Source organism: Aphidius gifuensis, linkage group LG2, assembly GCF_014905175.1.
Source record: "Aphidius gifuensis isolate YNYX2018 linkage group LG2, ASM1490517v1, whole genome shotgun sequence".
NCBI classification, from domain to species: domain Eukaryota; kingdom Metazoa; phylum Arthropoda; class Insecta; order Hymenoptera; family Braconidae; genus Aphidius; species Aphidius gifuensis.
Window position 1 is genome coordinate 24780763 of NC_057789.1, and position 22821 is coordinate 24803583.

Sequence of the window (22821 nt, forward strand, 5' to 3'; positions counted from 1 at the left end):
TATTTAAAATTAACTTTTAAAAGATAATAGACAATCAACGTGGCAATTTTTTCCAAGACACGTGTAATCGCAAAAAAAAAAACTAATAGATAATGTTTATTAACATTAACTAGCAGCCATTTTGTTTAATCTAATGGCTGATTTACATTTGTTTACATTGTTGTGTATAAAAAAAAAAAAAAACAATTGTATAAAATATTTATATTAATTGTAATAATTTAACAATTAATATATTATTTTTTTAAAGCTATAAATTGTTGTTTAACAATTAATAATAATTTGTAAATAGAAAAAAATTTATTAGAAAAATTTCTACATAGAAATGTCAACAAGTCATGAAAATTAAGCTTGATAAATAAGAAAAACATTTCTCTTCTCACCAGCTGACAGCTGTCATAAAAAAAAAAAAAAAACAAATATTATTTATGTTAAAAATAAAAATAAATAATCAATACTCATTAATAAAATTATAACATAAATATTTATTTATAAATAATAATAGTGACAATATATTGTAATTAAAAATATTAAAAATTATAGTTTTATTTATATATTTTGATTAAATTTAATTATAAAAAACACAATGGATATTGCTAAAAGTTTATTTAACGTTAGAGATCATGAAGGATATGTAAATCAAGAAGACAATGTTGTGAGTATCAACAATTAAAGTTAAAAATCTAATAAATTAATTAATTGATTTGTTAATTTTTATTTTATTCAGAGAAAATTAGAACCAGTTGGTCCAGAAGATGACGATGAAGATGACGACGATGATGATGATGATAATAATTTATCCAAGTATGGAATGAATGGTCATAGTTCAGACATAATATCTCCATCACCAGGTGGTTCATTCTCTGCATTAACATCATCAATGTGGCCCCAAGATATCCTAGCAAAATTAAGTGCTCAACCAGATGATCAAAGCTACCAATCAGACTATCATTTTGATGAATTTGGCTTTCGTATTGAGGAGCAAGATAGTCCAAATAAAAATACAAAAAAATTTAATGATATATCATTTTGTGAAGAGCCAGAAAATCGTCATCAATGGCTAACAATATTAGAACATAATCGTAATCAAGAACAGCTGAGTGATTCATCAAGTGAAAAATTAAATAATCAATTACCCCGAACAGATAAAATACGTGAAATGATACGTAATGGTATACCACATTCATTACGTCCAAAAATATGGATGAAAATATCTGGTGGTTTAAAAAAAAAATTATCATCTGAAATGACATATCAAGATATTGTTAAAGCATCAAGTAGTGATGCATTAATGACAAGTAAACAAATTGAAAAAGATTTATTACGTACAATGCCAGCAAATGCATGTTTTAATAATATAAATAGTACTGGTATACCAAGATTACGTCGTGTTATGAGAGGTATTGCTTGGTTATATCCAGACATTGGTTATTGTCAAGGTACTGGTACAATTGCAGCATCATTATTACTTCTTCTTGAGGAAGAAGATACATTTTGGATGATGTCAACAATTGTTGAAGATTTGCTACCAGCATCATATTATTCATCTAGTCTTCTTGGTGTTCAAGCTGATCAAAAAGTACTAAGAACATTAATTACAAATTATTTACCAGATATTGATAAAGTACTTGTTGTTCATGATATTGAATTAAGTTTAATATCATTAAATTGGTTTCTCACATTATTTGCATCTGTTGTACATATGAAAGTGTTATTAAGAATATGGGATTTATTTTTATTTGATGGTTCAATAATATTATTTAAAATAACTCTTGGTATGTTAAAATTACATGAAAATAATATTAAAAAATTAGAAAATTCAGCTCAAATATTTAATGTATTATCAGATATACCTGGTGATATTAATAATATTGATGAATTATTTGAATTATCATTTGATGTTGGTAATTTATTAACAGATGTATTAATTGAAAGTCATAGAAGACGTCATTTAGCATATTTAATGGTTGATCAAGGTGGTCTTGTTGGTAATCCAGATGAAACACCAAATTTACCAAAACAACAATTACATCGTAGACAAATTAAAAAAACTAAATCAGTATTACAAACATTTTTATTTGGTGATACTGAAGAAGATGCTAAATCAAAAAATATAAGACAAACAGAAATACTTGTTGATTTACGTGAAACAGTATTACAAGTTGCACGTCATTTTATAAATGTTGATACAAAAACAACAACAAATAATTGTATTAAAATAATTGCTGATTATACAATGGAAAGTCATTCAAAAGATCATGATAATTATGTTAATGTATCAAAAACAAGAAAAAGAAGAGCAAAAGCATTATTAGATTTTGAAAGACATGATGATGATGAACTTGGTTTTCGTAAAAATGATATTATAACAATAATTAGTCAAAAAGATGAACATTGTTGGGTTGGTGAATTAAATGGTTTACGTGGTTGGTTTCCAGCAAAATTTGTTCAGTTATTAGATGAAAGAAGTAAACAATATACATGTGTTGGTGATGATGCTGTTAGTGAAGCTGTTACTGATCTTGTACGTGGTACACTTTGTCCAGCAGTTAAAGCTGTATTTGAACATGGTATGAAAAGACCGTCATTTCTTGGTGGACCATGTCATCCATGGTTATTTATTGAAGAAGCATCAATAAGAGAAGTTGAAAAAGATTTTAATTCTGTTTATAGTAGATTAGTACTTTGTAAAACATATAGACTTGATGAAGATGGTAAAGTTCTTACTCCTGAAGAGGTAAAAATAATTCAACAATATTAATTTCATTGTTTAAATATTTTTTTTGTATAATTTTGTTAATTGTTTTTTTGTTTTTTAGTTACTTTATCGTTGTGTCCAGGCTGTTAATTTAACACATGATCATGCTCATGCACAAATGGATGTCAAGCTACGTTCGCTAATTTGTCTTGGTTTAAATGAACAAGTTTTACATTTATGGCTTGAAGTACTGTGTTCATGTGTTGAAGTAGTACAAAAATGGTAAATATATTATTAAAGTAGTTATTTAATTCATTGATAATATTAATTATATTTTAATGTAGGTATCAACCTTGGAGTTTTATCAACAGTCCTGGATGGGTACAAATTAAATGTGAGCTACGTATTCTCAGTCAGTTTGCATTTAATCTTAATCCAGACTGGGAATTACCACCAAAAAAAGAACAATCACAACCACTCAAAGATGGAGTTAGAGATATGCTAGTGAAGCATCATTTATTCAGTTGGGATTTATAAAAAAAAAAAAAACATTCCAATCATTGACGTAGAATTTTTTATTTCATTTTCTTTTTTTTTTTTTTCTTTGTATCATAAAAATCATCAACTGATTATTGTAACTTGACGATAGTTTGTAAATTTTTTTAAATCAATTTGCATTATTGATTATAGAAATTTTTTAAATTAAATTAACTAGTTTTTCTTTTGTGCTTTTTAAAAACTAAAAAGAAAACTTTTAATATTATTAATAAATCATTTTTTTATTTTCTTTTATCACTTCCGTCCCTCTTTGATCTTTTTTTTTTTTTTTTTGATGAAAAATATTTTCACCAAGAACAAGTTAATTTTTTTTAAAATAAACCTATTACTGTTTGTGAAAAATAGAAAATTTATAAATCGGCCTAGGATTTTTTTTTAATGTATAAAATTTAAATCTACGTACTTTTTGTTATATTTTACATGTATTAAATATATAAAAGAAAAAAAAAAACCTGAAAGTAAGGATTATAATAAAATAATAATTTATTAACAATCTTTTTTTTTAAAAAAAACTATATTTTATCCATTGATAGCCTCTTGAGCATCACAAATATATTTACTTAAAAATTTAATTTGTTTATTCATTATTATTATTAATTTATTAATTATTATTTTAATTATTACTCTTGAATAAAACATTCCCTTATGGTCAGGGGGTTAATATCCCCCAGTCCAGTCTGTTAATTTAACACATGATCATGCTCATGCACAAATGGATGTCAAGCTACGTTCACTAATTTGTCTTGTTTTAAATGAACAAGTTTTACATTTATGGCTTGAAGTACTGTGTTCATGTGTTGAAGTAGTACAAAAATGGTAAATATATTATTAAAGTAGTAATTTAATTCATTGATAATATTAATTATATTTTAATGTAGGTATCAACCATGGAGTTTTATCAACAGTCCTGGATGGGTACAATTCTCAGTCCGTTTGTATTTAATCTTAATCCAGACTGGGAATTACCACCAAAAAAAGAACAATCACAACCACTTAAAGATGGAGTTAGATATATGCTAGTGAAGCATCATTTATTCAGTTGGGATTTATATATACTAAAAAAAAACATTGCTAAACATTGACGTAAAATTTTATTTTCTTTGTATCAAACAATCAATTTAGTTGAGTAAAAAGTATTTGATTCAATTCATACTTTTACAAATTTATTCTTTATAATTCAAACCATTTTATTTTTATATTGATAGTTTTAACTTTAACTTTTTCTACTGTCGTATTCGTTTTATTAAACTACTACTTGACGACAGTTTGCAAATTTTTTAATTATAATCTATTAGACAAAAATAAAAAATAAATAAAAATAATAATTTTTTATTTTAATTTATTCATCGGTGCGTATGTTTCTGTATTGTCTTGGGGTTCATTTCAATGAGCGGTACATCACCATCTAAGTCAACCAGAATTGAAACTTCATGTCTGCAATCAAAACTGTAAAATAAAAAAAAACAATATTAATAATGTACATTTTTAAAAATTTTAAAATTTATCGAATTGAGATTTCAAGTTATTGATTATCCACTCACCTTGGATTCGAAGGATCTTGTGTTGTAAGTTCTAAATCTCCAGTTTGAAGTAACATTTCAATTCTGCCAATGTTGGTTTTTTTATCATTTTTTGTATTAGCAATAACATTTTTTTTAGAGGGTTCTTTGAAAGCTTCAAAGCTAACGTTATGATAAATAATGAAACTAAAATGAAAATAGTATTTGTTAGAGATAAAAATAAATAATAATTTTTTAATAAGTCAATCATTATCCCTTAATGGAACATTAATCATATGATAATTGAATAATCATTGATGAAAAGAACTTACGTTTCATTAGATGGTGCTATTTCTATTACTTGTTTAAATCCTTGAAGTGATAAAGCCATTGGAAATTGTAGTTGTACTCTTCCAGGTTCATCAAATTCCCTAAATAATAAATAATTAAAATTCATAGTACGTAACATTTTTTTACTGATAAAATATTAATTGAGTAATTAAAAAAAAAGAACAAAAATTGATTTAAAATAATTGATTAATATTCAACTTACGGTTTAGTAGTTTTTTTTGGTTTTACAATTGTCTCATGATCACCGAGAGCGTCAAATGCATCGAGAGAGGCCATAAGATGATCAAATTTATAAAAATGACTGTAAGGTAATAATAATTTTATTAATATTAATATTTCTTTGCGTAATAAAACATTAATGCTTAATATGATAATTGAATAGTTTTAATAAACAAAAAATTGCTTTAAAATAATTGATTAATATTAACTTACTCTTCTTTTTCTTTTAATGGGGTTTCTATTGTTAATTTGGCATCACAAAGAAACCTATCACGAATATCTAATGGCATGTATTCTAATCCACGATTTTTTTTAATTTGAGGTGGTTTGTTATGAGGTGGTTTAATTTGAGCTTTAACGTAAACTGCGTGATGCAAAATAAAACTGTAAAATAAAAATAATATTATTATAATAATGTATGATCATAATGCGTTTTTATGATAGATATTTTACTCATTTTAATGATTACTTACGTTTCATCACTATCTTCAACTTTAAATTTTAATTTATTACCGTCAAGTAATAGATTCAATCCACCAGCTCGAAATGATATTGGTTCTTCTTCTGCAGCAGCAACTGTATCAAGTAATAGTTTAGGTTCAACAAATTTTCCGTTTAATTCAGTCATAAATACGGTAGGAAAAGTAAAACTGTAAAATAATAATTATCATAATATTAATAATGTATATTTTTTCATCAACAGTTTAATAAAAATGTGTCAATATTTTTTTTTGACCAGGTGCTTAACATCAAGTAATTTTTAAAACGTGTGCTTCTTTTTTTTTTTTTTTTCTGACATTTTGATATATTTTTTATGATTATTTAATTAAAAATATAAGCACCTGGCCTTAATAATAAATAATTTTAATTATCAAAAAATTGGTTCACAATTTATTTATTAATGAATTAACACTTACTTTTTCTGACTACTATCTTTTGTTCTTAAGAATATTTTACCACTACTTTGTGATGCAATGAAGTTTCCCAATCTTGATACTAATGTTTCTTCTTTATCCGGTAACTTTTCAGCAAATATTGGTATTATTTTGTTTACAGAAGCTCTAAACGTTTTCCAAAAATTATTCGATTTTATGTTTGCTTTATAAAAAACAAAACAAACAAATGAATTAAAAATTTTTAAATATAAACAATATACATGTATAATGATGTTCTTTTTTTTTTGTTTCAATTGTATTAATAAACAATTAAATTTATTATGAATAAAAATGAGCAAAATGAGTAAATATACATAAATACTATCAATAAGTAAATAAATATTATTCGTTACCTTGAGTGTCGTATAACCGATAATGTTGTGAATTTAATGCCAATAAACGATTTAAATTATTATTCGGGGGTACCATGGTTCGAAGATATCGTATTGAATCATGTGCAGCACACTTTGTTGTGCCAACAAGACACAATGAACTTCGTAAAATTCCACTCATTTTTTTTTATTTTTAGATTGTTTATTTATCAACACTAATTGTTTATCCAATATATATAAATTTATTTGATTTGTCGATGAGGTTATGTACGGCAGTCAACGTGGAATGATAAAAAAACCTTCCAAAAGTAAATATATTTATGATATTAATAGACATGTGGTTTTTCGAACAATAGTTCTACGCCATAGCACTATGGAAGAAAAAGTTCACGCATAACGGCTATAGGGCGGCATTTTAATCTTTATAATTAAAATTTTTATCAATTACTTTTATTATTTTTCAGAGCTCATTAAATACCTCTTTGCCTGTTCAAAAATCAGGAAACAGTAAAGACAGGAGGCGAACTATAAATGAAGTTAAGTTCTTCTTTGCCCGTTCTATATTCCTGTTTAATAAGAATTTTTTTTTCAAATAAATAGTATTATTTTGAAAATATCAGGAAAACAGGTATACCAGGAGATGAACTATAGATGAAATTAAATACCTCTTTGCTTGTTTTATATCCCTGTTCAAAAAGAAATTTTTTATCTTTATTTTTTCTAATTTTCTTTATGGAAATAAAAATTGCAAAGCAATATGACGTAGAATTTTTCATTTTATTTTATTTTTCTTTGTATCATTAAAATCATCAACTTGACGACAGTTTGCAAATTTTTTAATTATAATCTACTAGACAAAAAAAAAAACAACAATAATTTTTTATTTTAATTTAATCCCGAGTAAAATATTCCTTTACTGTCAGGGAGTTGATATCAATGAAGGGTACATCATCATCCAAGTTAATTTCAATCGAAACTTCATGGCTGAAATGAAGACTGTAAAATGAAAATAGCAATATTAATGATGTTCCTTCTTTTTAATTTTTTGAACTTATATAAATTAAAATCTCAATTCAATAACTTACCCTGGATAAGATGAATCGTGTGCTCCAAGTTTTAAGTCCCCGCTCTTAAGTAGTATTTTAAATTTACCAATGCTGCATTTTTTATCTTTTATTTTATCAGCCACTTGATTTTCTTTATTCGATTCTTTGAAACATTCCAGGTCAACTTTATGGTAAATGGTGAGACTTTAAAATAAAAATAGTATTTTTTATCAAAAGTTTATAAGAGAAAAATAAATAATAATTTTTTAATAAGTCAATCATTATCCCTTAATGGAACATTAATCATATGATAATCGAATAATCGTTGATGAAAAAACTTACGTTTCATGAGCTTTTATTGTTCTTATTTTTTGTTTAAATCCTTGAAGTGACAAAGTCATTGGAAATTGTAGTTGTACTCTTCCAGGTTTATCAGCAGCATTCCTAAATAATAAATAATTAAAATTCATAGTACGTAACATTTTTTTACCGATAAAATATTAATTGAAAAATTTAAAAAAAAAAAACAAAAATTGCTTTAAAATAATTGATTAATATTTAACTTACAATTTAGTATTTTTTTTTGGTTCTACAATTGTCCCATAATCACCAAAACCGTCATATTGTTTGACAGATGCTATATGATAATGACCTTCATAAAAACGACTGTAAGGTAATAATAACTTTAATATATTTCTTTACGTAATAAAAAATTAATAATAAATACGATAATAGTTTTAATAGACAAAAAATTGTTTTAAAATAATTGATTAATATTAACTTACTGTTCGGGTTTGCCTTTTGGGGTTTTTAATGTTAATTTGGCATTTTCGAGAATCACATCCTGTATATTTAAGGGTAACATGTCTTTTATCATACCATTTTTTAGAACTATTTGTGGTTTTCGAAAAGCTTTAACGTAAACCGTGTGATTCATGATAAAACTGTAAAATGAAAATAATATTATTATAATAATGTATGATCATATAATGTTTTTATGATAGATATTTTACTTATCTTAATGGTAACTTACGTTTCATCACTATCTTCAACTTTAAATTTTAATTTATTACCATCAAGTAATAGATTTAATCCACCAGCTCGAAATGATATTGGTCTTTCTTTTGCAGCAGCAGTTGTATCATATAATCGTTGAGGTTCAACTAATTTTCTGTTTGTTGTAGATATAAATACGGCAGGAAAAATAAAACTGTAAAATAATAATTATAATAATATTAATAATTTATATTTTCTTATCAACAATTTAATAAAAATTTATCAATATTTTTTTTTGACCCGAATTATTTATGAATGAATTAGCACTTACTTTGTCTCTTTTTTTTTTGTTATTAATCCAATTTTACCACTACTTTGTAATGCAATGAAGTTTTCAAGTGATGACAATAATGTTTCCTCTTTATCAGGTAACTTTTCAGCAAATATTGGTATTATTTTGTTTACAGAAGCTCCAACCGTTTTCCAAAAATTATTTGTAGCATATTTTGCTGTGCCAACAAGATGCAAGGGACTTCTTAAAATTCCACTCATTTTTTTTAATATTTGGATTTTTTATTTATCAACACTAATTGTTTATTCAATATATATAAATTTATTTGATTTTTCGACGAGGTTATGTACGGCAGTCAACGTGGAATGATGAAAAGTCTTCCAAATGTAAATATATAAATGATAGACATATGATCGTATTGATCGATAATCTTGTGAATTTAATGTCAATAATAAACCATTTAAATTATTATTCAGTGGTACCATGGTTTGAAGATATCGTGTTAAATTATTTGTAGCATATTTTGCTGTGCCAACAAGACGCAAGGGGCTCCTTAAAATTCCACTCATTTTTTTTAATTTTTGGATTTTTTATTTATCAACACTAATTGTTTATTCAATATATATAAATTTATTTGATTTTTCGACGAGGTTATGTATACGACAGTCAACGTGGAATGATGAAAAGTCTTCCAAATGTAAATATATAAATGATACATAGACATGTGGCCACTAGTATATGCTAAAAGCTTTTAGTTATATTTTACCTGTACTAAATTAAATATATATAAAAAATAAAACTTGAAAATATAATAAGATTATAATAAAATAATAATTTATTAACGCAATCTTTTTTTTCAATAAAAAAATATTTTATCCATTAATAGCCTCTTGAGAAAAAAATATATTAACTTCAAAATATAATTTGTTTATTTATTATCATTATTATTATATAGAGACTATTTTTGATAATTTATTAGAATTTATTTTTAGTTTATTTATTTAATATAAATATACCTTAATTTTCTTGTATCAGAACCTCTCATAATTCTTTGTATATATCATTACCACTATTAAATGAACGTCTGACTTCACCAATAACAATATTATTAATATTTTTTAATAAATTAATGTGGAGAAAAAATAAAAATTGAGAGAAATATTCTTGACTCGGAGAATATTTCTTCACCCAAGTCTTTTGGAGAAACGACCGAAAAAATTTTCCCTCGTCAGAGATCTCGGAGAAAATTCGGAGTTACTGAGGAATCGATCAGAGCAATCGCGGAGTAATATTTTCACCGCAAGGATATCAGATTAATTGGAACTAATCAGGACATTTAAAATTAAAAGCACATTATCAGGACTGATGAGGACATTCATTCCTAAATCCTAGGACATGTTCTGATAAGATTTCGCATATGGTAACCCTAGCACTGTGTGATAATGGAAAATGTGCCATATCAGATTTACGTATTGAATGATGTTTATAAGTGTACCAATTATATTTATATTTGTACGTAGGTTTATGATATTCCAATGAATGTCCTAAGAGATGAAGACAATGTTTTCTCTTTGATGCGTATTGTTCGACAAAATGTTGGCATAGCTCTCTAAAGCAGGGGGATAGCACTACATGTATTTTTAATTTTTATGGGTGTATTTTTTTTTATTAAAAAATACACGTAGTGCTACCCCCCTGCTCTAAAGATTATAATTAAAAAACAAATGAATTAAAATTTTTATGCATTTAGCCAAGAATAAAAGATGAAATTTAAAATTTTAAAATTCATCTTTTATTATTGGCCAAATGCATAAAAAGTTTTGAATAAATTTATAAATGAACAAAATTAATTAAGTATAATTAACTAATATATAAAAAAAAGGTATTTTCCTTATACTGAGGCATTTTTTAAACTACTTTTCTAACTGCATTTGCGTCGGTAAAGTGGACCATCAACCCACTCTCCGCCATAATGGTCCCTTTACCGAAACAAACCTAGCTAAGATTGTTTTTTTTTATGTATAAGTAGTTCCTTGATAATTTAAAAAATTCTTCGGACAGTTTTTTTTTTTTTTTTCGAATTTATCTTTTTTATTTTATAATTCCTTAATATTATTTAAAATTCTTAGGACAAAATTTTTTCAAAATTGAATATTATTATTTTGGTATTATAAAAGGTATTATAAAATTTAAAAAGTTTACCTCATTTTCTTTATATTTCTCTAATAATTTAATTGTTCTTCATAATATTTTTTCGAAAAAAAGTTAAATAAATATCAGGAAAATATAATGAGCAAAGAGGTATTCGATGTTTCAAAAATTATATCTCTTTTTCTTTATGTTTCTCTAATAATTTAATTTTTGTTTCATAATATTTTTCAAAAAAACTTAATATAATAACAGGAAAATATAATAAGCAAAGATCTATTTTTTTTTTAAATTTACCTCTTTCATTTTATAATTCCTCGATCATTTTAAAAATTCTTTAGCCAGATTAAAAAAAAAAAACTGAATATTTGTATCAGGAACATATTATAAACAAAGAGGTATTTTATGTTTCTAAATCCAACTCTTTTATTGTATAAATTTTAAATTTACGTATTTACGTTATATATTTTACATGTATCAAATATATATATAAAAAAAAAAACCTGAAATTAATCATTATAATATATTAACAATTAATTTACAATCTTTCTTCTTAAAAAAATATTTTTTATCCATTGATAGCCCCTTGAGTATCATAAATATATATAATTCAAAATTTAATTCGTTTATTTATTATATAAAAATATTTATATCTTTTTAAAAATATATATTAAATGTATATCCATGACATTTGTTCCAGTCAAGCCAGTTATCAATAAATCCTCACTATTATTAATATTCTTATAAAAATTATAAGAATCATTATGTTCTAAATGAAATTCTGCATTCAATTTATTCTCTGCATCATTATTTAATATTAATTCTGGATAACCAAATGCACCAGCAGCATCAGTTGGACCATCTTGTCCATCAGTACCACCACTAAAAAACACAACTTTAAATTTATCAAACGATTCAAATTGACTTTTCACCTGATTTGCATAATCACGTGAAAATAATAAAGCAAGATGTTGATTTCTTCCTCCTTTTCCTGAACCTTTTACAACAATTGATGGTTCACCACCTGAAATTAAAATAATTTCTCTAACATCTGAGCTATTAATCAACAATAAAATTTCATTAATTTTATCTTCATTAATCTTTGAAAGTCTAGAATCGCTTTTAATTATATTTATAAATTCATTGCTTGATAAATCATTGCTCCAAGTTTGACAAATTAATTTCGTCAATATACTGTACATCTTGCTGATATCATCAACCATTCCCTCCAAGTTATCAAACAAAATAATTGATTTTAAATTTTTACGAAAACATTCATCTTGAATTGCTTGAATTGCTGTTTTATTATTACAAATAATAAAATTATTAACATGTTTAAATTTCCCTTTATCATCAAGCATTATTGATAAATCATTATCACCATCATCAACTGAATTAAATATAGTTTTTAAATTCTCATCAAGGTCATCATAAATATGATATTTTTTCAATACATCAACAGTTGAATTTTTATGACTAAATACTGTTGGACCACTTGCAATCAAATCAACTGGATCATCAATAACATCTGACATAATAAGGCCAATTATTTTTGCTGGATATGCAGCTTTAGCAAGACCCCCAGCTTTTACAATTGATAACTTTTGACGTATCATATTTAATTCTTTAATATTTGCACCAGCGTTATGTAATTTTTTGCATATACTTAATTTAACATCAAGTGATATATTTATTATTGGCATTGTTAGCAATGCTGAACCTCCACCTGATATTAAAATAATAATAACATCATTGGCTGATAAATTATTAGACATATTAATAATATCTCTAGTTGTTGCCAAAGTTTCTTCATCAGGCTGATTGTTTATTCCATTTTCACGATAATTTATAACATTTGATATTTCCTGTTTAATTTTATCACCGGATATATTAATGTTTTTTGCATGATTATTTATTGATCCTCTTGGAATACTGACAATTCCATTTTTCAATCTTTGACCCAGTATTTTTTCCATCATCATGGACATTCCCATAACAGCTTTTCCAAATCCAATCATATATATATTATTATTTATTTCAATACAATTATCATTATCAATTATTAATTTTTCATTATTTATTTTTATTTTATTTTTAATTATCACCTCGGGCTTGACTGCTTCAATACCAGCTAAAAATACATTTTTTATATCATCACGTATTTTTTTTATTTCGAAATTTTCCATTGCTTTTCTTGTACACTTGAAATTCCTAGAAAATAAATTTAAATTAAATTGATATTTACTTGTTAACTAAACAATTATTATTTCACCAATAAAATTGATACTTTTTTTTTTATCAATTAAAAAGAGACAATTAAAAAATGCTTTGTATACGTTGTGGTAATTTTATCAATATCAGATTAAATATTAAATTGTTATTTTTTAATTACACTGGGATTTAACTGGATAATTAACAAACTGCTGAGAATTTATTGATAAATTTACGAGTTAATTAAGTAAGCTGTTTATTTTTTTACAAGATACAAGAAAAAAAAATAGAAAAAAAATATTGTTATTGTTTGTAAAAATATATTTGTTAATTTACCGTATTGTGAATTGTTTATTGGTTATAATTTTTATAGCAACAAACATTGTAAATTGTTGTTAATAATTACGAGAAGAGAACAACTGTATCATTGCTCGATAAATTTGTGAAATTATCTGTGAAATAAATGATGATAGTAATAAATAAACAAAGACAATTCACTGCAGTGATTAATTAATATTTTCGAAATCAATTTCTCTAATTTTTTGTTATAATAAATGAAATATTTAAAAAATAATTTGATGATAAAATTAGCAGAATAAATAGTAGAAAAATTAATGATAGTTAAATAAATAAACAAAGACAATTCATTGGTATAGTGTACATCTTCACTTCTATTAATTTTGTACAGATAATATACAGTTGGTTTTTTTTTTTTGTTAAATCTTTCATATCATTCTTCTCATTACAATATTAATTAAATATTATTAAATTCATTTACAGATTTTCTTTTAGACATAAGCAATTTGCAAATTTAATTTGTTTTTTTTTTATTACGATGTGTTTGACTGTATTTTTAAATTACATATAATTTCGTTTTTTTTTTTTTTCGTCTATGATTATCATCATAATAAACAGATTAAAAATAAATAAATATAATTTTTTTTTTTATCTAAATAAATTTACAATTTTGAATTAATTTAAATTAGCTTTTTTCGTTTGTTTTTGATAATTAAAATAATATATTGGAATCAAACACTGGGAATATTATTTATGTTAATTTTTTTAGTTGATTAATATTTTATTGTTAATTTTTGAATGAAAAAATTTTATATTCCAACAGTGTTTTAATACTTTTAAGTACGTCAAGTCAAATTAATTTCTCCTATGTCACAAAATTTGATTTTTTTTTTTTCGAAATTATATTTTTTTCATCGATAAATAACTGTGACCTGATTTTATAATTAAACACGTATTAAATACATGAATAATATGCAATTGTACATACTGTATTTGAATAATAAATAATTTTTTTTTTTTTATTTGTCATTAATCTGGCAGTAAAATAAAAACAATACATATTTCGTTTAAATTTATTTCGATTTTTTTAATTTATTTTTCGTGTCTTCGAATAACTATATCGTTTTATTATTTAAACTATTAAAAATTATAATGAAAAATCACATTCTGTCATTTACAAGTAACTACGATTTTAATAATATTTATTAAAATTTTTTTTTTCTTTAATATCGTAAAGTACTGAAAATTAATTAATTTTATTTTTTTAATATTTTTTTTATTATTTTTTTTTATATTTAAACAACCTAATAATATTTACTTAAAAATTAATTGTATAATTATTATTTACAATTGTATAAACATATACATCATTGATTAAATAAAAAATAAAAAAATTTAAATAAAAATTCAGCTATTTTGTACCATAAATTTTTTAAATGAAAATTTAAAAAAAAATACGGTAAAAAAAATAACGAAAAAAATAAATAAAAATTTATCGAGTTTTGCTGGCCAATTTATTGAAATAAAAATTGATTGATTAAATTGTCTTTTTTCATTTGTTTAAGTACAGTCTTTTTCTGGCACATTTATATTTTTTTTATTAAATTTTAACGATCCAGTTATTTTTAATATTTAAAAGGTTTTTTTCCATCATGTTTCTATTTTTTTATAATTATTAATATTGTTACACATATTTTAATTAATTTTATTAATTAATTGTGACTTAAGTCAAGTATACACGGTTGGACAATGCAAGCTCGTAATTGTTTATTTACTTTTTTTTTTTCATTTAAATTTCATTTATTAATTTAGCTTTTTTATTTTACGAACTAGTTGCTAGTGTCTTCACCAAGATGATAAGACTGAATGATAATTTTATATCGACTGTACAAATTTTATAATAATTAAATATTATCTTTCTTTCCATATATATATATATTTATTTAAGTTAATAATATATTAACTGAAAAAAAGAAAAAACCACGTCTATTGACAATTTGAAAATACACTGTATTTTCTATCATTCATTTTGTCAATTTATTTCGTTTTTCTTTTTCTCAATGACTCGTTCATGTACAAATTAAAATTAAAGATAAATTTAAAAAAAAAATAAAAAAGAACAAATGAAATTAATAAATCAAATTGTCGTATTGATTTTATGAAAAATTAATTTTATAATTTGAATGACATTTTAAATTACACCGATGCAATATTAACACAAATATATTTTTTTTTTTTTCTAGCGAAAGGTACAATATTTTTTATTTTATTTATAAATGACCTAAAATATTTTCATTTTATTTCCATGATAAATGAAAATATTTTCACTTTTTTCCAGTTTAATAATACAATTGTTTCATGATGAATTAAATTGAGAAAGAGTGAGAATAATATTTCGAAAAAATTTCTCTCATATTTTCATCTTTTCATTTATCTCTTTTTCTTTTTTATTTTTCATTATCTTTAATTTTTAATTTTCTTTTTTTCTATACAATAGGATGGATCATATTTTACACTTATTAGCGTTGAATTAAATTATCTCCTCGGATGTGCAACGTCGAGTAGACAGAGAGCACACTCTCGGATTTCCATACTCAGTTTTAACAATTACATGCCTTGTAGAAGGAAAAAGCTGTAACATTTAAAAACAATACAATTAAATTTATGAAATTATATTTTCTTTTTCTCACAAAAAAAAAAATTATAAAATAAAAAAATTTACCTTTTTTAAAATTGGTTTTGGCGAACGCCATTTGACGCATGCCATTTGAGGCATTTTCTACGTATTATTATAAAGCTGATGATGACTTTGATGATGTCCTTGATGATGACTTTGTGTTAAATGTGAATGTTGTAACGTATGTGGATGTTGATACTGATGTGGATGTTGATGTTGTTGATGTTGATGATGCTGTTGTTGTTGATGATGATGATGTTGTTGTTGTGATGATGATGAATTTTGATGTCTTGTTGAATATCTAACACTACCAGATAAAGAACCAGTAGTACCACCTCTACCATGTGTACCAACAATACTTTGACTATCACTAAAATCATCATCCTCAGCTCCAATACTACGAAATCTAACAAAACCATCTTCAGCAACAAGCATTGTTGATCCAGTTGTACCACTTGCTATTGGCATTGTTTCAGGCATATGTCTTGTTGAATGTCTTGTATCAGAACCTCTCATTGTTTGTATACCATTACCATGACGATTTAATGAACCTCTACCTTCACCAATAACAATATTATTAATATTATTTATAGCTGGATTACCACCACCACCACCATTATTGGCACTATGTGATGATGGAAAATGTGCCATTGTACCAGATTTACGTATTGAATGACGTTCAAATGTACCAGTTATATTTAAATGATCAGGTAATGTATTTAATGGAAAACTATCATCATAAACTTGTTTACCAGTTCGTAATGTATAATTTTGTATTGCTTGATTTGTACTACATATTGCTGGATATAATACATCATCCATATTTTCAGTTGATGTTGAACTACCACATGGAAATAATGCAAAACCAGAATGTGCTGAATGTTGTTGCATTTGTTTTTCACGTAATGGATATTGTGATAAACTAGCAACCCATGCTAATAGACCACATATTGATAGTTCTAATAATCTTACTGAAAATTGCCAACCCCACCATAACCATGGATATGGTTGTTTAAATTTTTCTTGTATACCAAATATACCATATAATTGTAAAAATCCCATAACAATAAATAATAATGCTGTTGCAATTGTTGTTGTTATTGCACTATTAAGAGCAATTGTTGTTGGATCATTACCGACATTTGGACCAATTGTTTTTTTAGTTATTAAATTAATTTGTGTACGTACAACACGATAAACATACATATAAAATAAACCAAGACTAACACATATTACAATATAAATACATTGACAAATAAGTGGTAATAATTTAGTTGGTTTTTCATCATTTGGATTACGTATAATATAATCAGATATATGAAGACTCATACACATTGTTATATGTATTATTGAACATAATGTTATACTCATTGGTGATAATAATTTTGTATTTAATGCTGGTGCACCAGAACATTTTGCAAGATATAAAAATAATGTTGCAAATGCTGTTGATAATAATGGTGCTGGTAAATATAATAATACTTGTGATACTGGTTCTGATAATGAATGACCAAGATTATATGCATCATAAAATAAATGAAAACAACGTAATGTACATACTGTTGTTAATAGTAAATGTACTGTTAAAAAATATGATTGTGTTAATAAATTATTTGATTCATTAAAACGTACTATTTTATATATTGAATATAATGCCATTATTGTAAACATTGTTGCTGCAATATAAACATGTAAACACCATGCTATTCTCCATGTTGATTCAAGTGGATGTTTTTCTGGATTTGATATTATTTTTCTTGTTGATAATTCATTTGGTCTTTTTGATGGTGATGGTGGTTGTGCTTGTGGATATGGTAATCTTTCAGCATCAACTATTTCAATTTCTTCAGTTTTTATATGTCCACTTTCACGTGAATTACTTCTTCTTCTATCATTATTATTATCATCATCATTATCATCATCATCATCTCTGCCATTTTGTTTTCTTCTTGTATTTGGTAAATTAAATATTGTTGGATATGTTGAATGTCCAATACTTGAAACTGTTGTTTTCATTTCATTTGACATTGTTGTTAATTTTTCAGTTGTTGATAATGCTGGTATATTACTTCCACCATTTGATACAGGCATTTTTGTTGACAATGGTTTTAATAATATTTCTGGTATATCTTGTTTTCTTCCATTACTACCAGATAAAATACGTGAAATACTTGGATAATGTAGCGTTGGTACAAAATCATTATTATTACTACTAATTTTTCTATCATTATTATAATCAGATGAATCATTATCACGATCATCTTTATTATTATTATTATTATTATTTATAATTGGTATATTATTTTTATTATTATTATTATAACCAATTGAACCATCTAAATTTGATGAATAACCTGGTGGAAATTTATCTGTATCTTGTATTGGATCATGTATTAAATCTGGTGGTCTTATTGGTATTCTTTCATGTGCTGGTGTTAAACTTGGTGGTGGTATTGGACGTCTTACACCAGTATGTGATGTTTCATAATTTGTACCACGTAATGTTGGTTTATCAGCAAATGGATTAAGATATTCTGGTGGTAATGGTGGTGTAAATGGTGCTCTTGATGGTGGTGCATATGATGGTAATTCACGATATGTTGGTGATACTGTAACACGTGGTATTGGTATATTTCTTGATGGTGGTAATGATTGTGGTGATGATGGTGATGCAGGTAAAGATGTTAATGATGAAAATAATGAATATGATGATGAAGATGATGATGGGGGTGTTGATGATGGTGTTGTTGTTGTTGTTGATGTTGTTAATGGTGATGGTATTGTTGATAATGTTGTTGATGCTGATACTTGTGCTTCATATGCTGGTACACTACGTTTTGTTGTTGCTGAACTATGTGCAACTTTATTAAATATTGCTGCAATATTTTTTTCAAGTGCTGTATGATCAAGATTAAATACTGGACTATTTGGTCCACTTTCACCTCCATTACTTGTACCTTCAACTAGTGTTGAGCATAATATTGCCATAATCAAACCCATCCTTAGTGCCATTTTATTAATTATTTAATTTTTACTTTTTTTTCAAACTGGAATATGCTTGATGATTGGATTAAGGACACTTTTATTATAAGAGGAAAATTGGAAATCTTATATCAAAAAAAAAAAAATAAAAATAATCTCAACTTTTTCTTTCTTCAATGGCTCTGGATTTTTTTTTTCCAATTTGTTTTTTTTTTTTTTTTTCTTATTGGGATTAAGTTTATCTGAGGCTTCTTCAAAATCTCTTTTACCTACTTTCTTTATTTTTTTTATTTTTTATACGTTAACACGTTTGTTCTTTTTCTTATTGATTTAAAGAAATACAGAGACTGCAAATTATTAGCATTAAATGCTTTTTGTTTTGTTTATTTGTGGCAGTATGTGAAATTTTAAATCTCAATTTTATTTTTTGATACTGTATCTTGTTGATATTTCTTTGGTAGATGTAAACTTGGCCAGATGACGGTTTTTTCCGTTCACACAAGTACTTTTACTTACTACCTTTTCATAAAAAAAAAACTTTAAATTCAAAGTTAAGTTTTAGTTTCAACTACTTGTCATACAATTTCTTACTTAATATATATACACACACACTTTAAAAGACGTTTTTCCTTTTTGACTTTAAAGTATATATATAGTTGAAATGTTAGACAAAAGTTTTACAGACAAAGTTCATTTGTAAAGGTTTTACTGTTCTCCACGTCGATTTAACGTGGTGATCAGCCTTGACAGTCCAACTCCACTCAGTTTTCACCAACTTCCGACCACCCAGAATACTTGATATCTAAAATAAAAATATCACAAAATTACAATTTAATTACAAGCCATAAAATACAAAAAATTTCAAAATAAAAATTCCAATAAAAAAAAAATAGAAAAATAAATAAAAAGAAAGTCATATATATTGAATAAGATGTGAAGATTATTGTGTGTATATTTTTTCCCTCTCTTATTATTTATTTTTTTGGTAAAATGATAGCAATCGAAAATGTCTATTCACATAATCGGAAGTAGGGCAAAGTATGATCGCAGCCTGTGATAGTGATGGCTAAGCCAGCAAAAAGATCAACATATCAGACATGAACACGACGGATTTGCTTACATTAGCATCTAAATAAGTAAAACGTTCTGTTGGCACGAATGTTTAAAAAATAAATAAAATATAAAAAAAGAAGCCCACTGTGTTGGCTGAATGTTTAATTGGTATTTTAAAAAAAAAAAAAAAGTTATCAATTTGCTTATAAAATATGTTATTTGTTTTTAAAATAAATTACCTGATATAATATTTTTTGATGGTACTCAAGATGACTCAAACGTTCCATCTCTATCTGGACAATATTTATCCAGTTTATTAATTTTACAAAAATCCAGTATTCCAAGTGATGATTCAATGATTAAAAAAAATTTCATTTCTTTTTTTTTTTTTCTTCACATAAATCTGTAACACACAAATACAAAAAAAAAATTATTAAAAATGAATTTTATATTGAGCTGTGTATGGCCTGTTGAATAATAGATTTTTTTTTAATTAAAAAATTTAATTTTGTGGATGAATTGCTGGTGATTTATTATACTATCACTGACCAAGTGTCTATGGATTTTTTTTTTTATTTTTTTTGCGTTAACGATCTTCATTCTTCGCACCCAATTGTTTATTTTTATTTTCAATTTTCTTTTGATAGTAAATGAGACAAAGATATCAAGTTTAACGAAAGAATACATTTGTGATGTAAAACGGATGTGAGATTGGTGCTAGCCAATAAATAGAAATTTCCCTTGTGATGGATCATCCGGAAATGGGGGATGAACAACGGCTTGGGCGTAGATTTTATATCGAAGGGATTCAATGTTACCACCCATCCGCCCACTTCTTCATTCCTATATACCCTCTCAACCAAAAAATAAAAAAAAAATTTAAATCCTTTTATCTTCTTTTTACCCTTTACTATCTCTTTTTTTTTCATTTCATTTCATTTATTTTAACAATAATCATAAACTTTATAATTCTCTAAATTGTTTTTCATTTATTTTTTGTTCACAATGGAAAAAAATATAAATAAATCATTTATACAATTGAAATTTTCAATTAAATATTATATCTAATAAAAAAAAATATTTATAATCCCATATAGATTTGTATTTATAAACAAAATATTCATCAATTTTCGGGGAAATCATGAAAATGGATTAAATGAAAATTGATTTTATTTAAAATCTAATATCTGTATATGGATTTTCTGTTATCTATATATATTAAACATCAAGTCTAAACACAAATTTCATTTAATTAAATTGTTAAATTTTATCTATAGGCTTACACAAATTAATCATTATACAAAGGGTTAAAACTTGATGGAATTATTAATTATTCAATTAACATTATAACGATGATAAAGTTAAGAATTACAAGTATGAAAACAAGGGTTGATTGGTGTGGTTTTCGTATAATATATTTGAAACCCTTTTTCTTATTCTAAAAGTTGTTCTTAATCATCATCATCATTCTCCTTCTCTTCATCTTTTACCATCATATCGTTGACTTTGAGAAATTTAATAGGCTTCATTGTGCAACCATTAGCAAGTGTCATGTTTAAACCCATCAACGTACATATATTATACACGTCAAGTTTAAATATATATCTACAAATTTTAAAATACCAAGGCGATGACGTTGTACTGCAGGTCATAGGGGTATTATGGTGTATGCAGGTTGAATGAAATGAAAAAATAAAATAAATAAACTTAAAAAAAAGGGGATGACACATGAAAAGGTGAATAAAGCTTTGGGGCTAATATGTGCATCGTAAAAAAAAAAAAGGGAGAGATGCAGTTAAAAAAATAAATAGAAAAAAAAAATTGAAGCCCAGTGAAGACAGCCTGAGGATCATCTTACCAGGGGGATTAGTTCTCATTGGGGTGTTGCTTATGCTTGGTGTGCCTTCAGGCCTTCAGGGCCCAGTTATTCCTTATGCTGCTGTATTTTTTATTTTTTTTTTTTCTGTTGTTTTTCTATCCCCTTGTTCCACTTTACTCTCTCACAACACACACACACAGATATTTGATGGTTCGATCGAGCGTTTCTTTCCGTATGTCATGTGTTATATATGGTATATAGAAAAGTTGTAGGTAATATTGGAGTGTGTGTGTGTGATGGGGACGTGCCTAGTATGCCTCAAGGGGCCAAGAGCCTACGCCAGCTGGTCTTGATTGGAAACTTGGAACGAGGGAATATAAGGCATTGCAGCAAAGTTGACTTGCCTCAGGCCCCTCTCTCTCCTTTACTTGTACATACCATCATTTTCAATTCTTTCATGTTTTTTTTTTCTCTATCTCTTTTGTCAAAATCATAAAATTTTTCATCATCAATGATCCAAAACACCCATAGCCCATGAAAGTTCAGCCATTATTTTCATTCTCTTTTTTAAACTGTCAGCTTTAATAAATCCATCAAATAAAAAAAAAATATATATAAAAATTTGTCAGTTGTAAAAATAAATGAATTTTAGTTTTTTATTAATAATTTTTCTTCAAGTTTTATGATGAATTTATATTAAATAATAAAAAT

At 25.2% G+C, this 22821-nt stretch overlaps 4 protein-coding genes and 1 long non-coding RNA gene across 7 annotated transcripts in view; 1 reads left to right on the forward strand and 4 right to left on the reverse strand.

The window, feature by feature from the left end:
* Positions 1 to 127: 127 nt before the first annotated feature.
* Positions 128 to 3825, forward strand: LOC122849722 (small G protein signaling modulator 3 homolog). The gene is made up of 4 exons (XM_044148504.1): positions 128 to 652; positions 725 to 2734; positions 2817 to 2977; positions 3040 to 3825. The coding sequence occupies exons 1-4, from the start codon at positions 584 to 586 to the stop codon at positions 3230 to 3232; spliced, it is 2433 nt and encodes an 810-aa protein (XP_044004439.1). The 5' UTR covers positions 128 to 583; the 3' UTR covers positions 3233 to 3825.
* A 771-nt stretch (positions 3826 to 4596) lies between these two features.
* On the reverse strand, positions 4597 to 9065 carry LOC122850647. The gene is made up of 7 exons (XM_044149777.1): positions 8963 to 9065; positions 8669 to 8845; positions 5536 to 5706; positions 5306 to 5404; positions 5085 to 5183; positions 4795 to 4959; positions 4597 to 4699 (listed from the first exon to the last, which is right to left on the reverse strand). Exons 3-7 carry the CDS (start codon positions 5610 to 5612, stop codon positions 4597 to 4599), a joined length of 543 nt encoding a protein of 180 aa, XP_044005712.1. The 5' UTR covers positions 5613 to 5706; positions 8669 to 8845; positions 8963 to 9065.
* Positions 7485 to 8069, reverse strand: LOC122849723. Its single transcript, XR_006373595.1, has 3 exons — positions 7978 to 8069; positions 7675 to 7839; positions 7485 to 7585 (listed from the first exon to the last, which is right to left on the reverse strand). It is a non-coding gene; the product is annotated as an uncharacterized LOC122849723 (long non-coding RNA).
* A 2597-nt stretch (positions 9066 to 11662) lies between the features above and the next one.
* Positions 11663 to 13688, reverse strand: LOC122849724 (glycerate kinase). Of its 3 annotated transcripts, none has more exons than XM_044148505.1 (2): positions 13619 to 13688; positions 11663 to 13282 (listed from the first exon to the last, which is right to left on the reverse strand). In XM_044148505.1, the coding sequence occupies exons 1-2, from the start codon at positions 13663 to 13665 to the stop codon at positions 11719 to 11721; spliced, it is 1611 nt and encodes a 536-aa protein (XP_044004440.1). In that variant the 5' UTR covers positions 13666 to 13688; the 3' UTR covers positions 11663 to 11718. The 3 variants fall into 3 exon arrangements, with proteins under 3 accessions (XP_044004440.1, XP_044004441.1, XP_044004443.1); XM_044148506.1 differs by lacking the exon at positions 13619 to 13688 and adding an exon at positions 13464 to 13537; XM_044148508.1 differs by lacking the exon at positions 13619 to 13688 and having other exon boundaries at positions 11663 to 13070; positions 13177 to 13282.
* Positions 13689 to 15354: 1666 nt separating this feature from the next.
* The window catches only part of LOC122849725, an 81074-nt gene continuing 73607 nt past the window's right edge, over positions 15355 to 22821 (reverse strand). The window contains exons 4-6 of the mRNA XM_044148509.1: positions 20531 to 20694; positions 16302 to 20040; positions 15355 to 16211 (exon numbers count right to left, since the gene is read on the reverse strand). Coding sequence (XP_044004444.1) covers positions 16359 to 19268 — 2910 coding nt within the window. The 5' untranslated portion in view covers positions 19269 to 20040; positions 20531 to 20694 and the 3' untranslated portion in view covers positions 15355 to 16211; positions 16302 to 16358. The remainder of the gene's footprint in view (positions 16212 to 16301; positions 20041 to 20530; positions 20695 to 22821) is intronic.

Excerpts from the sequence above, each read along its gene's own strand:
- LOC122849722 (XM_044148504.1), top strand. The coding sequence starts at position 584 with ATGGATATTGCTAAAAGTTTATTTAACGTTAGAGATCATGAAGGATAT. Across the intron at positions 653-724 it reads TAAATCAAGAAGACAATGTT|AGAAAATTAGAACCAGTTGG; the intron begins GTGAGTATCAAC and ends TATTTTATTCAG. Across the intron at positions 2,735-2,816 it reads AAGTTCTTACTCCTGAAGAG|TTACTTTATCGTTGTGTCCA; the intron begins GTAAAAATAATT and ends TTTGTTTTTTAG.
- LOC122850647 (XM_044149777.1), bottom strand. The coding sequence starts at position 5,612 with ATGCCATTAGATATTCGTGATAGGTTTCTTTGTGATGCCAAATTAACA. Across the intron at positions 5,405-5,535 it reads CCATTAAAAGAAAAAGAAGA|TCATTTTTATAAATTTGATC; the intron begins GTAAGTTAATAT and ends ATTACCTTACAG. Across the intron at positions 5,184-5,305 it reads CCAAAAAAAACTACTAAACC|GGAATTTGATGAACCTGGAA; the intron begins GTAAGTTGAATA and ends TTTATTATTTAG.
- LOC122849724 (XM_044148505.1), bottom strand. The coding sequence starts at position 13,665 with ATGTTTGTTGCTATAAAAATTATAACCAATAAACAATTCACAATACG. Across the intron at positions 13,283-13,618 it reads AATAAACAATTCACAATACG|GAATTTCAAGTGTACAAGAA; the intron begins GTAAATTAACAA and ends TTTATTTTCTAG.